Source organism: Acomys minous (genome assembly GCF_964271855.1).
Source record: "Acomys minous genome assembly, chromosome: 5".
Classification (NCBI taxonomy): Eukaryota; Metazoa; Chordata; class Mammalia; order Rodentia; family Muridae; genus Acomys; species Acomys minous.
In genome coordinates, this window is record NC_140494.1 from 45,204,214 (window position 1) to 45,221,072 (window position 16,859).

General features: G+C 43.4%; 1 protein-coding gene across 4 annotated transcripts in view; it reads right to left on the bottom strand.

The window, feature by feature from the left end:
• The window catches only part of RETREG1 (reticulophagy regulator 1), a 129,976-nt gene that overhangs the window by 20,558 nt on the left and 92,559 nt on the right, over window positions 1-16,859 (bottom strand). Inside the window, exon 1 of one of the 4 annotated variants that reach the window (XM_084781639.1) lies at window positions 14,882-15,352. The exons of the other annotated variants lie outside the window; for them this stretch is intronic. Coding sequence (XP_084637765.1) covers window positions 14,882-14,916 — 35 coding nt within the window. The 5' untranslated portion in view covers window positions 14,917-15,352. Of the gene's footprint in view, window positions 1-14,881; window positions 15,353-16,859 lie in introns of those variants that run through there. 4 annotated transcript variants of the gene reach the window in all.

A 16,859-nucleotide genomic window follows, 5' to 3' on the forward strand; every position in this document is an offset into this window, starting at 1 on the left:
CTAGCAACAGTGACAAACATCTGGTGCAGCCCTCACACCTATAAATATGTTTTAGCCTAGAGACTTTTCATTCCCAGCTAGTGACTCAGGGTCCCATGCTCACAGCTAGTGACCATCTGTTGATGCTAATTCCTGTCGAATTTTTCTTAGAAAGGTCAGTTACTATCCAGTTACAGACTTTAACATTTCTTAGTGTAACGTGTCTGACTTCTTTTTTAATCCTCTGGAGACATGACTACAGCCTCTGTGAGAGAATATACGTAGGGAGAGAGACAAAATAAGAATGTCTCTCTCCACACGGTGGAATTAGAGCCGTGACAAAGCAAATGGGATGTGTCAACTGGAGGATTAAACAAGCAAGCAGGAGATTAAAAACACACATAGCACTCAATTTGAAGCTTTCACTCTCTCAGACCAATTAGCCAAGGAGCAGCTTCTCCCAGGGCCAGGGACAAGGAGGCGCCAGCTCCCTGGCTGTTTTACCCACCCAGGGAAGCTGAGCTCCACCTTTTGAGGGCTACTCAGTGTTCTGTTCAGACCTACACACACACACACACACACACACACACACACACACACACACACACATACACACACACACATACACACACACACACTTACACATACATGCACCCACATACACACAAACACACACACATATGCACCCACATACACACACTCACACACACATGCACCCACATACACACACAAACACACACACATATGCACCCACATACACACACAAACACACACACACACGCACACACACACACACACACACCTCTCCCTCCCTCCCTCCATCCTTAATTTGAAAAGGTGCAGGAACGGGCCACTCGCTGAGACTGTCCTTTGCCCTGTATCTTAAACTGAGCACTGCCACTTTGGGGTGGGGAGGCAATGATGATCTAATCTACCATCTAGGAGGGTGCTTTCTTCCCCTAGCCGTGGTATTTTTTTCAAATGCCTGAGGACAAGGATGCCTCTATTTTCAACATTTCCACTTTTATTAGTGTTTAATAGCTGGAATTCTGCAAGCTAAGGGCCTGAGCAAGGCAATGTCTCTCGTGAGCACAAGGCAAGCTCCTACTTGAGACACGAAGGAGACTAAAACGCCATTTCCTTCTTGAATACCAAAGCCAAGATTTCATTCAATCACTCCACTGTCCCTAAGCAGGAAAAGGTTTCCATTCCATCCTCAAAGGGCAGATAAAAATCAGAGTCAAGGAACAGGCTTCAGGGAAAGCAAACTGTTACTGTGGAGCAAGTCTGTTAACTTCACCTTCTATGTGAGCTGCAGTCTCCACCAAATTACAACTCAGGATGTATTGCAATTGGGCTCAAAAGTAAATGCTCCCTCCAGGCTTTTTGACCTTTGGTTTAGTTGTATAAAACTGGTGACAATTTTTTTTTTTAAAGAATATGTTTCTTAGAAGTGAAAATTAAAAAGTTAACAGTACAATTCCTAAGTTTGCTCTTTATAGACTAGAGCCATTGCACTGGGCCTGAGTAATACAGACAGCCCAGACAGAATTACTGAGTCCTTCAAAAGCATGACTAATATAAGACCAATAAAAATTAATTTTGAAAAATAAAATAAAATAAAATAAAATTAATTTTGACATATGTGATAAAGAAGGATAGCCTGGGCTATGACAAAGCCTGGTGACTCTTATGCATAATACAGATGTTAACAGCCAGCCAACATGATATACTGCTTGGCTGTAAGTCACATTCATGTCTTAGGCCTTTCTTTAAAGAGTACATTGATTGTTTTCCCTTTATAGGTAAGCCAGCAATTAAATAGCAGAACCAGTGGCTTAAAAAAAAAAAAAAGAATACAACTATACCAAGATGACCACACCCCTACCAGTCATAAACACTGCATCCACAACATGATTATCTCTGCTTTGCTAAACTCAAGCAGATTTTGAAAACAGCATATGGTATAAACAGTACATGCGCTCATGGTAAATTAGCACAGTGCAGTACCCAAGGGCAGCATGAAGGGAAGATGGGCACAAGATAAATTTGGGGGTTGTGGAAGGCACAATGAAGAAAGATGATAACGAAAAGTGACACCCCTTTAAATGCTGCCAGAAATGTGGTAGTGAGCCAAGCCATAATGAAAAGTCCTGCAGTAAAACAAAGCTACCAACATAAAATTTTCCTGCCCGATCGTAGAGGATTTTCCTATAGGAATATATTTCTTCTAATTTGTTATCCACACAAATAGCAATAGGAGTTTGCTTGTGAATAAAAAGGGTTTAGTCCTTCAGTATTATCTGAGCTACAATACAGAAGTCAGCATATATTATGTAGGTGTGTATGTAAGTATGTTTGGATGGATGAATGAATGAATGAAGAAATGAATGAGTGGATGGCTGCCATAAACATTTATTTAGAGCCATTCTACTTCTTCACTTCCATGCACATTATTAATCTGCTCCAGATGCCTCCCCTTTAATAATGTGCATTCCACAAATGAAAAGGAACACATGATAACTAAAGGGGATTGGGACAGTCCGAGCTGAGCCACAGCAGTGACAGAGGCGCCTGCTCATCCTCCCTCATTCTTACCTGTGGGTGACAGATACTTATCTTTGCCACCCGAGTTCTCAGCTGGCTCAAGTTTCTGCCAGCGGTGTGCAGGAGAATTTAGTGACCGCCACCTGCAGTTTATGTGCATGTGTAAAATGTCAAACAGTATACTGGAGATCGTTTTCTAGCCAGAAGCACTTTCAGGAAATCACTTTCGAGATATCTGCGAGCACTAGGAGGTTGTGCGCGCCCCTTGGATGCAGGAGATCCTCCTGTTCTCCACCAGGGGGCGCTGCTTCCTGGACTTGCCTGGTAATGAAGTAACTTAGATGCCTTCTGTTTTGTACACAGGCACATGCAGATGCACAAATACACAGCTAATAAGAAGTAATAATCATTCTACTTTCTCTTTGAACGCTATGTGTTACATGGACAAGATTGGGAAATGGGAATGCCAGACACATCCAAATAAAGCTAATGAGGCTTCCTGGGCAACAGAAAACCACTTCTTTTTAAAATGAACAATACTATTTTAAGTGAACAACATAAAAAAGAAACAGGGAAAGATCTCCATTCATCATTGCTTTGTTAGGTATTCTATACTTTGAGTTATTTTTTCATGATATGATGGTTAGTTTTACTTACCAACAGGACACAGTCTAGAATCACCCTGGGAGGAATTGTCTGAATTACATTAATTGATGTGAGAACATCTGCCTACTGTGGGCAGCACCATTCCCTGGGCTTGGGGTCCTGGGCTATACAAGTGAAACTGTCCAGTCCCAACAGAGTGACCCCTCTGCCTATCACAGCCATAAGACACCCAAAGCAAAGATTAAACATATGTTTGGATTCATCCAAGTTTTTAACATCAATTTCCTATATGATACTTTTAAGATACAAATAGATGACTAGTGGAAGAATGAAACCTTTCTCTGACATCTGGCATTAATCAACTCACTGGTATCATAAGAGCATGTGAAATTAGTGTCCTTTTAAGTGTGGCTCACACTAGGTAGGACATTCAGGACTCTGACTATGCCACATGAGGAATGTGGGCTTCTTGTAAATAAGGAGCTGAACATAAAGAGGCATTGCCTGAATTTTCAAATCATGGTCCCCTCTGAAATATCTGTGGGCCCTGGCTTGTGTACTTCTAAAACCTTCTGAAGTCTGAAGTCAGAGGAAACTGAATAATTCAAGCCTTGTGTCTATGAAATGGATATTTACTTTCTTATGAAGAATGGATGTAGAACTTTGTGTTAACTACAGAGGGAAATAATATGCAATGCTAACAGCACTGCTTAAAACATCCCTGGTAATGCAGATGGGCAGGGACATCTTAGACAGCAGCTATCGGTGGCCCCTCAAGTACCATCAAATGTCAGATTTGTGGCCCACTGGTTCCTAGACCGCAGACCTCCTACTATTCTGGAAAAAAGAAACCAAGACAATTCCACTTTCTGGTGTTATAAGGATATTAAAATGTAAAATGCTACAGGCAGGTTATAGCAATGCCTGTGGTCCTGTCGTGGAGAGAAGTTTAAATCATAGGTTATTTCATCTTTCCCTTGTGAGGGACTGCTCTGCTGTCTCAGCTGATAATCCAGCTGTTGGTAGCTGTGCATAGAGCAGCTTCCCTGCTGCCTCACCTTCCATGGTGCCAGCAGGCTTAGCTTGTGAAGGCCACCTCCCGGGAGCTCTTTCCTAGTTTGACAGAGTTAGTAAAATACAGATCTAAAAACTCTATGTGTGATTACAGTAAAGATCATGAACTTTGTTGTAAACACAGTGCTGGAGATTCCAGAAATGTGAGTTAAGAGAATAAAGAGAGTGTTTACTGAAACACTGGAGATAGGTAAATGCCAGGCCTTAACTACCTTGAGTAATTAAGCCATTCTCAGAGTTCCATTATAGAGTTTAAAAAAAACTATCATCTCCTGTGCTATGATATTACCAACAACGGTAACTTGTAAGCTGTTTTGTTTTTTTTCACTATTACATAACTTATTCGCTATGGTCTAAGTTATGTATCAATTCTAAATCATGTTCATCAGAATCTGGTATGAATATTTGCAGACTCATGTTTTAACTTGAGGCTGATGTACAATTCATTTCTTGACGTGATAGCTGAGTGTAAAGGTCCATGGCTGATACAGGCACATCCATAGTGCTAGAAGCCCAGACCCGTTCTGTATTGTTGCTCAGTTATGCTCAAATCACACTCCCCCAAATGGTCTAAGAGAGTTGCTTCCGCTACTCAGTTAACTCACTCACATCACCACCATGAAGAATAAATGGCATCAAGAAAACATTAACCTTTTCTCTCTAAAGCCATGTAACTATACATGGTATACACGGTTTCCACACACCTCTTACCAGCTAGAACACGGTCATATAACCGAAAGAGAGTCTAGGAAAGAGTGCAGCTGTTAGTAGCCACGTGCCAGCGGAAACCAGGATTCTACTGCTGAAGGAAGAAAGGGAAGTTTGGCATTCTGGAACGACCAGCAGAGTGTACCACAACCAACGCCTTTTGGATCTCTTACTTCTGTAGTTCTCATAACTGATAATTAAGTTGTGTAATTACCATACAAAAACTGTGGACACAATGAGCTTGTGAGATAAATAAAGCTAATTCACACAACTCTAATGGCGGAAGCAGTCATATACTAGAGTGGTGCTAGGCAAACATTCTCTGTAAAGGACCAGAAAGTAAACATTTGCATCTTTGCTAGATATATTTATATAAAAGCTATATAAAAGCACACAGTAGTGATCCAATAAAACTTGACTTACAGAAACAGGCAACAGGATGGATTTGTCCCAGAAACACGTAGGCTACCTGTAGGTAACACAGCCCAGCAACCAAGCCAGGGACCATAGTTACCGGCTACTAGGCCAGCCCTCCTATTTACTGGGGATATGCCAAGGACTAAAAGCTATGTTAGTGCTTTGCTTATATTATGTCTTGTCCTCACAACATCTGGCAGGTTGAAGAAATGCCCCGTTTTCCAGAAGACAAGTGGACACAGATGAGGAAAGCAGCACCTGGGTTAGAACCATCCCTGCAGCTTCCAAGCCTTTTCTCTTCCAGATAAAAGAAATGTTCTCCACTATGACAGGCAGATCTGGGCCCAGGGGTTCTGCTCAAGCTATGGCACCAACCAAGGACAATACATGCAGTAAGCATCAAACCCCTACCCAGATCCAGCTAATGGACAGGACATTCTCCACAGTTAAGTGGAAAGTGGGGTATGACTTTCACACGATCTCTGGTGCCCCATATTTGACCACGTCCCCTTGATGGGGAGGCCTGGTGGCACTCAGAGGAAGAATAGCAGGCTACCAAGAAGAGACTTGATACCCTATGAGCATATACAGGGGGAAGAGGTCCCCCTCAGAGGGGAATAGGGTGAAAGCAGGAGGGAGGGAGGAATGGGAGGATACAAGGGATGGGATAACAATTGAGATGTAATATGAATATTATCAAGAAAAGAAAAGAAATGTTCTCCCAGAAGTCAGCGCACTCTAAGCACAACACACGCACATGAACTCCTATTGTACCACTGGCAAAGAAGTTCTGCCAGATTTGACATATAACATGTTGCAACAGCAAAGCCCTTGTGCTAGAGGTTTCTCCCTGCTTTCACAAGGAGGAACCTACCCTTCAGCTTTGCCTGGATAACAACTGCCAAGGGCTTAAATGCTAGTGCCTTGGTAACTAATGAGGGGCTGTAAAAGTGAAGGTACCTACAGGGTTTTCCAAAGTTGAGAGAGGTGGAGGAGGGCACTGATTCCTTGTCATCCCTCTTGATCTTGCTCTAAGGCAAACATGTACCATTGGCTTCCCACACATGGCTGACTATGTTAATGTGTTACACTGCTCTTTCCAGAAACTTCCCAAGGAGGCTTCAAGATCCTTATCAGAGCCCCAAGCACCACTTCTAGTTTATTAAGAGTTGGCACCGGAAAATGAGGCTATGTGCCATCAAACCCTTGGCAGTTAGGACTCAACAGCTCCTATCCTATGTCTTTACCCTGTGACAAAGGGGAAGGGGTAGAAGTTCTTTCCTTTCTTGTCAATGCCAACCTTGTTATATCTGATATGAACTGGAAAATAAGTGCATTAAATCTAGGTTTATAATTTCTCTGTACATGTTTGGTTCTATAATGAAAATTTTATCTTAAACCCTTTCCTAGCACACACAAGTACGTACCTAAAAGAAAGTGCTCCCAAAGTGTCAGAATGAAAAGAATAGCACCATTTAGAATCTGTTCTGTTTACCCAGCTATAGAGGGAAATGCATCAGCCACCAGTGAGTGATCCAAGGTATCCCGGAAATACTGAACATAGGACACAGAATCTGACCCCTGGGAAACCTTCTCAGAACAGCAGAGGCCTGCCTTTTCTGACAACATAAGTACATTTTTACTCCCCTCTCCTTATCTAAGGGTGGAGTCTATAAGTTTTATGGCATAATTTTAAGATGCTCCACCAGAAAATGAAGCACTTAGAAGTTCAATCAGGTCAGTGTGAAATGTTACATTCTGAGTCAGGAATATTTGTACATTGCTACATCTGTTCTGCACATATGACTAGCAAGCCCCGCCTCCCAATCATCATTGTAATTACATCAATGTGTGTAGGAGCAGTCTGCTCAGCTCTGGCAGTACCAGTCTCCAGCCCTGAAATGCTTGCATGCTGAGGGTGAGCATGCAGAGAACCTTCGTAACTCACTGTTGCCAGGCAGAAGGAACATTCTGGGCTTTGACCCTTTCTATTACCTCTTCCCATATTAGACACAGCTGCAGCCTTCCCTCCCTAGGCAAAGAATCTGTGGCAGTCTGGTGATGCCTCTTTGAGACACTACTACAGGCCACAGTGCCAAGACATTAATAGCCTTGGCCAGTGTTTACCCTGTGAGTGAAGATCACTCCTAGAGCATGCCAGTTCTACAAAAAGGAGGCTCAAGTAGAAAAGAGGCTTGATCTGGATGATTCTCAGAGCCTCCTTTCAAGGTTATAGTTTCATCTGTATCCCTAAGGAGAGTGCTAATTGATCGGTGAGAAGCAAAGCTCCACTCCCGTCTTCCTTGCCATCATGATCTTCAGGGACAGCTGGGACATTCCTGCCCCCTGGTTGCCCAATTTCAGCATCAGAACACTTTGTGACCTAGATGTACCACAGAGATTGCTACATCCAGGGTTTGCCCCTTGCCTTTCTCAGTCTGGGGTTCTGAGACAGCAGGTGTCTGAGGAGGGAGCACGCTGAAGACATGAGAGGAGCAAAGAAAGATTAGGGTGAGGGCGGGTGAGTAAGAGGGCCTGAGGCTGTGAGACAAAGTACATTTTAAAGGTGTGTGTTAGGGTCTGTGGAGACAGACAGTCTTGCTCGATTTCCTCCTACCTCACAAGTCACTAGATACAGCCACTCCTACCCAGACCAAAGTGCCTGAGGACAGTATTCCCCCATGAAGCCATTTTTATTTTTTCTCTTCGGTTTTCTGGTAGCATCACAAATAATTGCTGACAAACATAAGCAGAGTTCAAAGGCTCAGAAGTCCTTCCTCTGAGTCCCCTCCCCATTGGCTCTTGTTATATATAAAGAGTTTAGGCTGCAGCAGGGCACCCAAACAAACAAATTGAAATAACTGGATTTTAGTTAAAGGAGAAGTTTGGGGGATGAAGAAAACACCAATTTTTTAAGGCAACCTCTCTGCCCTCAATGTTGGCCCTCTACTTTTTCAGATGCAAATATGAGAAATGGGGTACTGCATTAGAGTCCCAGACTGATCACTGGTCCATAGAACAGAAGGCCTTCTGTCCTTTAGTCTTGAGTTCAAACATCAGGTGACTAAAACGCTTAATGTTCTCTGTATGCATGTGTGTTAAGTTTGTGCACACCCATATTAGATTTGTGGACACAATAATGCATTTGTGTAGCACACAAAGTGGCACTCTGTCAACCAGGACATGAGTAGCAAAGCAAGGGGTTCTGAGCCTATCCTGGCTCTTGCAGTTAGCCTTTGGACATAACCATGAGGCCATGGAGGGAGGTTGAGGCTGAAGGACTAGAAGGGAAAGACAATGGCTATGCCATGATGGAGACCATCCAGAAGTGCATCCCAACATCCTCCTTACCATCTAGAAGGGACTCATCATCTCTAGAAAGAACTTTGGGTATCGTTTGAGGAACTGAAACCAATTTGTGACTACGAAGAGATGGCTGTACTTTTGATTCACTCAAGAAAACCTTAAACTTCTTGATCTAGAAATAGAGATGGCTAAGTCCACAGTGTCAATAAGATGAAACCAAACCAACGTGTAAGAGAAATAGGCATGTTCTGACCCTGAGCCTCTGTGGCTACTCATGGCCTCATAAGATTGACTGCGTAGGCATCCTGGCTTCCCCTGAGAATCCAAATTACCATTAACCCTTCAGACCCACAAGATTCATATCCAAGAATGCTACCAACTCAAACTGACCATAATCATGGGAGAAGGTTGTACTTGTCCCAAGGATAAACAGACATTGTACAGAGTAGATTCTAGAACCCAGTCCTGAGGGTGAGAGGCTGTGGAAGCCAGCCATCCTTTGTAGATACTGAGAGGTAGCTACACTTTTTTTTACTAAATGCAGTTTGTGGCATAACACTAACACACACGTAGGTATAAACAATTATAGGAAGGGCCGAAAAAAGAGAAGCTAAACACATCCTCTGGAGTCCCATTTGAAATGGGGAGGCCATCCAGACTAGACCCTCTAGGCATCCTTCACAGAGCTGTTGGGGAAGTGGGAGATCAGGTGACTCTGCACCCCCTCCACACAGCTGAGCCACCATCTAGGCAGAGGCGCATTCGCAAGTCCAGTGTGCCACTGGGATGTGCACAAGAGTTAGGCTACAGTGACTGAAGTCTGAACTCAGATCGTGACCTACTTAGTGTTGCTCAAGGATGTGTGTCACTAATGTCTTTTATTACTTCTGGGAATTCAACAATGGCTCTTTACACTATTAGGACAGGCACTAAGACTAACAATTAATAAATGGAACCTCAGGAATCTCAGAAGCTCTGAGAGGCAAGGGAAGAGTCATCTGGACAAAGCAGCAGCCTACAGAATGAGAAAAAAAATTTATGAACTCTACATGCCATAGAGGACTAATACATTTATATATTTTTTCAAGAAACTAGATATAAAAAATTCAAATAATCCAATTAAAAATGGGGCACAGATTTAAGCATCGAATTCTCAACAGAAAAACTCAATGGCTGAGAAGCACTTTGAAACCTCATTAGTAAAGGGTGGATTGCTTGTCCCCTTCCCTCAAATCGAGGCTCTTGAGCCATTCAACTAATACCACATGATGAGAAAGGCATTGCACTGCTTTCTGGACCCAGCTCTTGAGGGCATGGCAGTTTACACTTCTTGCCTTCCACCCTCTTCATTCCCTATTTATAAAAACCATAGTGCATATCCCATGCCACTTAGGAATGGCACAATTAATTTCAGTAACAGAGGGGAAAACCCAGTCGATAGGGTATTCTAGCAGGCATTTTTACAATGTCTTCAAAGTGTTTAGGTGCCACTGGAAAGTGCTTATAAGTGAATATCAATAGAGGACATACCTGTATGTGTATGTATGTATACCATATGCTTATAACTTTGTCAAGAAAATTAATCCAGAACTATAATTTCATGTTTTTAGGATAGTGAATTTAGAGCTGATCCTTTCTGCTTTATTCCTCCTTTCCTGCAAAAACAAATAGCTAAAACGTCCTTCAGGGAAACATCTTCAGTGGGAAGTCCTCCTTTCAAATATACTCCTGATAGTGAGTGGGACTGGCTTTTCAAGAAAAGATCTGTGCCCCCATGCATTCTGCATGGCTCAGATAAACACATCATAAAACATCGAGAAAATGAAACGTATTTTGATGCCAATTTGCCACAAAGGGTCAAAAGGCCTGCATGGTCATCTACCCAGAGCCTGCCACAGATACTCTGTGGCCCTTTGGTATTGTAAACTAGAGACCTTTGTCATATTTTAGTGATGGCAGTAAAGAACTTATCACCCTGTACTTATAGAATACAGATCAGCTTCACCAGGCGTGGGAATGTCAGAAATCTATTGGGGCACTGCATGGTTTTGGAAGTAGGTTGCTCGTTCAGTGGTGACTAAGATATCACCCACGAAGCAAACTCTCCTGCAATAAGGACGGACTGTATTGTTCTACGTGTTCTTAATCGGGTTCAAATATTAGCCCAGCTGAGTCAAAGTAGGATTTCAAGAGTGATAAATATTTTCCATGATTGTGTGGGAGAATGGAGGAAGATAAATGATTAATTACTTCAACCAAACTTGATAAACTGTGATGGCTTCAGGATACGTAAGAGGGGAAGTGTAGCCTTGCTAAAAACTAAATGCTGACTCTGACCTTGGCCTACAATCATTTGTATACCGGAGCGGAGCCGGCCTCCACAGGCTCACAAGAGCCACTGTGACAGTTCTCTCACTCCCTTTTCAGTGACCTGCTGAGAATGGGAGCATTCAGATCACGAGAATCATCAAATGCTGATAGATGGGGGATTCCCTTCCACAGAGTGAGGCTGAACCTCCCCCAACGCCACTCCTGCCCAGGCTAAAACAGTGCTTCTTCACGTGCCCCTTCTCTTATGAGCTGTGTGAGCTGCTCTATTTCTCAGCATTGGTTTTCAAATGAAAGGTAACAGAGGACTCTCAGGGATACAGAAGCTTAAATATATTTGCTTGTAGGAATCCACCTCAACTGAAAAGCCAAGGGCAAAAACCTGGGCTTGAGGCACTCAGTATATATTTCTGTATTAGGTCTTAGATTTTAAAGAAATTCATTCTCAGTGGATAGGCCTGATCACCAATGTAAAATTGTGCCTAAAATCCTGCCAGTCTGAACTACTATAACAACAGAAACTCAAGAATATACATAAATCGATTTCTTTCAATATTCCAAAATTACAACTCAATGTAATTGCTAATAACATCTTCATACTAATGAGCCCATTGTGTGTTTAAGAGAGCCTTGGTTTTCCTAAATACAACAACTTTTCAAAAACCCAGAAACAAATACAGGCTATACAACCCTAACCTGAGAACTTGGGTCTGGAATGCTCCAAAATGTTTAACCTTCTGAGGGCTGACATCATAGCACAAGTGAAAACTCCCATCCCTGATGTCTTGGTCACAACGCAAGTCACAGTCACAATGCAAGCATGCCTAAAAGCAGTCTAGAAAATTAAATCCTAGCACGTGTAAAACCTAAGTGGGTTTTGGGGTTGGACATTGCATTACAGACATGCAAATGTGACAAGGATGGAAGGGATGGAGGACACTGAAACCCAGGACTTCCTGCTGCACGCATTTCAGAGAAGTGATGCAACAGTCCTAGCACTCCAGGGCAGAGAACAACAGAACGATCTGGAAACACAAACTGAGTTCACAGTTCTAGAGTCTCGGTGGCCTCTGCAAAGCAAGCCTGTCCATCTCTACTGCGCTGTAAGTGGAGTAACAGCAAATGCTCTAGAGTACAGAGCTGCCACATCTCCCTCTGAAGACACCTGAGCTTCTGCACAGACACTAGGAATTCTCTCATGGTACCACTTTAAACTGTGCCCTATGACCCACGTGCTCCTCCCTGCTGATTGCTTCCCGCTGTGCCCTCTCTCCCCTCGGACAGCACAGACCGCACCTACCAACCCATCACCTGGTACAGCTTAACAAATTTTCTACTGTGAGAACAAGTAAATGTGTGAACAAAGTTACCCAGCTAATGTGCTTTTGTGGCAAGGCACACTGAAAGGGTAAAGTGACTTTCACGTCCCGACAGGCCCCAACCTCATGCCCCCAGGCCATCTCCTTCCACGTCATCTGGAACAGGGTATGGCTGATTCACTCACACGCCCTTCACCCATTAAAGCAGGGCCTCCCAGGGGCCAGCTTGGCTGCTGCTCCAAGGCAGGAACCAAAGGAGGTCAGATAAGGAACCACCAGGCCTCAGGCTACCATGTAAGCTTTCCCATATGCCAGGAGCTAGTCTAGTTTCCTGGATTTTTCCCCTTCTTCTTTGGCATTGAGTGCTTCTTGCTTAGATGCCTCTCAATTTCCCAGGCCTACTTCAGATTTTTTTTTTTTTTTTTGGCCCTTCCCCTCAGCTCTTGACCTTGAAACTGGCAGTGATTCGCCCAATGTTCTTACTAACAGTGGTTACTACTAGCTAAAGAAAAGGAGAGTTTCTTCTTCCATCGGGTGAATGTAAAATGGTACCCGGAGCCACTGGACTGTAAGCCATCCAGCAGAGAGAGAGAGAGGGTGCCTGTGATGCCCACATTCCAGAACACGATAGATACCCCTATCATGGGAGCTTCACTGTTTGCTGAGTTTTGACTTTATTAAAGACCAAACTCTTATTTAGCTCCCTGGCAGATACAGAGCAATCCAGGACATCAAATTCCAAAATGAGAATCAAACAACATAATCAGCCTTGATGTGAGACGCAATTAGGGGCTGCGGCAATGAAGTTCTGAGAGCACATTTGTCAGCAGACTCGTGACTTGTAATACTTACTTCTCGTTTGGACACGGCACCAAAGGACTTATCCAAAGGCACGCCATCTCAAATTTAGCAAGAGGAAAAATTTCTCCCAATTATGAATATTTTATTTCTAGCCTAGCTGCAATCTTTCACCATTTCTACACAGAGAGAGGAAAAACAAACAAGTACATGGGATGAAGACAAAGAAAGCAATCTGCCAAGGGCTACAGAATAAAAGTTACCTCGTCAGAATAAAAGAACAAAATACAGGAATACGTTATCTCAGAGGCACGGGAGAGGTTTTCACCTGCATCGCGACATATTACAGTCCTTGGCGATGACAGTAATTATCGTGTATATATTTATGTGTACACGCGCACACATGCTCCTTTTTTAATCGGTTTAATTTTTTTATTAGTGAAACTTTCAGAGAAAAAGCTAAAGTTTGCTCAGCTCATATAGCAAACAGTTCGAGATATCCCTTATCAACAACTAGTTACTATTTAATTTAATTTTGATAATGCTGCTTCTCATGAGAGCAGCCCTCAGTCCACTTCTGCCAAGTCCGTCTCCTTGAATGGTAGATTGAGCAGGACGCCTGGGCCCCTGGCGGAGAGTGGCTTGCCAGGGCATTGCCAGGGCATGCCTGCTGGTCTAGAACTCAGTGAGCTGGTGGAAGTGCCTGGCTGTTACAGAAAAGAGAAAGCCTCGCTTTGGGGGGATGTACGGATGTAGGGGGAAGGAAATATATGACACCCATGCACCAAGCAGTGCAGACACAGTCTCTAGAAATGTTCTCCACACCAATTAGTCCACAGACTGTGCCAAGCACGGTTACAAGGGCCAAAGTCAGGTGGTTGGCTTAGTCTCGTCTTATGTAGAAAGTTGCTCAATGTAATGTCAATCTGTTTCTCTTCATTTAATAGAATTTGGGGGAGACTAGAGAACCACGGAGAAATGCAGACTTTGAGGAACCGATCACAGTTGGCTAACTCACTCCACACAAACCACACCACAGGGCCATGGTTTCCAGCAATAGTCCGAGGGGTCTTGTTTCTAGAGAGTTCTCTTTCTTTGGTAATAAAGATGGACCATGATACCTTTCTATGTTTCATAATTTTCTTTCTACTTCTTCATACCCAAATTTTGGGAAGGATGTAGCTGGTTCCTGTACTGTCTGTCAGTCAGGGCTGGATGGGAGATGGCATGGGGGCAGGTACACTTAAGTCAGTACACGCTGCCTACCAGCACCACTGTTGCCCTCCTGGTACCAACTTCTTAGCAGGAAAGAAGCAATGAAGACCTTTACAACCATGTACCACACAGCAGGGAGCTAATAACACTTCAAAATGTATAGCTTAAGAAGTGTTTATCAAAATTGAGAAATTGGCCTACTAGTCAACTCAAAACTGTCTGTCAAATCTTTAAAATGCAAATCTAAAAAGAAAAAAAAGTCACGAGCTTAAATTTCAACCACCATCCCCTTAACTGAAAAACAAGCATGAAATACTTCAAGCAGACTCAAATTGTATGTGGGAAAATTACTTTTAAAAGTCCCGGGCCATTATTTCCTTACTCGAGGAAAACCAACCAGCCCTTTGCATGTCTAAACTTATGCTGCTAATTTTGACTCTGTTAAGTGTCTGCCAAAGAACATTTCCTGGAATTATAATTTTCATTTAAACATATTTAAACTTGTCAGAAAAAAATTAAAAAAAAAAAAAGATGGAACAGCAGCAAACGAAGCTGACTCCAGAAAAGTAAAATGTCACAATTACCTTCGGCCTGGTCCACAGTCGTCGCCTTCAGGCATTTCTGCCCTTTAAGAATCTTAACTGCAGCCGCACCTGCTTGCCACAGCTGAGATGGCCAGAGACTGTGATCCTGTCCACAACACAGGCGCTCCGGAGGAGGAAACCCCAGCAGGGGAATTCTTTCTTCCCTTTCTGGAGAAAAGTGTTCCTCCTCTACTCAGAAAGCTGGTGTTTACAAACTTCCAAAGTGCCTGCCTCCCGTCTTGAATGAAGCAGAACCCTGGACTATTAGGACAGCTCCCTGCTAAAAATAAAGAGGTCACCTCTCACTCCCAGGGCCGTGACAGGCAGCTGGGAGGGAGTGCTGCCCAGAGGCCAGCATTTTCCCTGAAGTCGTGTGAGAAGGTGTCACCAGGGATGACTTCACCTAACAGCCTGCCTGCCCTCTTTCCCTTTTTTTTTTTTTCCTGGCACGATCTCAGCACCTACCATAAGGTGGAGTGGCCACAGGCAGGTTGAAACCTCACTCCAGCTATCAGCTCTCCTCCTTTGAGTCACAGGGGGGAGTTGGAGAGCAGAGAGACAAGAGGGGAGGAGGAAGGAGGGAAAAAAACAAAACAAAACAAAACAGGGGCTGTCCGGGCAAGAGAGTGGGAGGTTTGTTTGCATAATACCTGCCACTCAGCAAAAAAGTCTCTTATCAAAAAAGGGAAACAAAACAAAACAAAGTCACGGGGGCGATCACTGCTTTGCAAGAAAAGCTTCCTTTACATCATCTAAGTTTCCCAACTCACAGGAGGCTCGCACATGAATGAGAGCTGTGTGTCCCAATGATCAAAGGTCCCCCCCCCCCAGCCTCCCGGCTTCACTGTGGCCCCGGAGCAGGAGCTAGCCAGCCAATGGGCCACAGGCACAGGGCCAGCTGCTGGCTCTGAGAGGGTTATACTTTTTTTCTATGCATTTCTCAATTGCTTCCAAAATGCTATCCATGAAAGCCTTTTGCTGACTAAGAACATAAGGGAAGATTCCAAGCAAAATGTAATAATTAAGTGATTTTTTTTCCCCTTGAAAAGCACGTATGCTCCCCTTCTTGTGTTAGCTAATCCTAAACATGCTTCTTAAGTGGTGCTGCACATGGTATCTTTGTTAAAAATGGGTTTTTTTTTTTGATGACTAATGAGGTTGAGCACTTCTTTAAGGGGGAGACCTGGTGGCACTCAGTGGAAGGATAGCAGGTTACCAAGAAGAGACTTGATACCCTATGAGCATATACTGGGGGAGGAAGTCTCCCTCAGTCACAGTCATAGGGGAGGGGAATAAGGGGAAAATGGGAGGGAGGGAGGGAAGAATGGGAGGATACAAGGCATGGGATAACCATTGAGATGTAACAAGTATAAATTAATAAGAAATTTAAAAAATAAATTAAAAATGATCTTTTTTTTTCCCAGATCACTGAGGAATTAAAAAGTCAGAGAATTTAATTATCTGCTTTCTTTGGGAAAATGTTGGCCATTTAATGATGCATGCATGCTATGCTTTAAAATAGATGTACTAAGTGATACAGCAGTTAACACAGAGAATGGTGCTTTAGATGTAAGGTTAGCAAATCTAAGGTTTGAAGTACATATACCTAAGGTGGGAACATGGCCTCCAATGCATAACTTAGGTTTTTTTTTTTAATATGGTAGACCTCATGAGTCTGCAATGTCATCCTTGCACAGGGCTATGCTTATCTTCTCTGGCTTTAATGTCGGCCCTGCCAAAGTGAGCGCTCTCAAATACATACCTTGAAAGCCGACTCACAGTCAGAATTCGTAGATCGAAGCAGCAGAAGCCTTGGAGAGCCAAAGCCGTGGGCTACGTCGCTAGAAGCTGCAGCCCTCTCAGAACTGAGAACCCATCATAGGTCAGCACTGGCACTGAACTTAAGACAACAAAATTCCACTGCCTCACGCCCACCTCTGACCAGTTTAGCCCCTTAATTTGACCTTGTCTTTCTCCG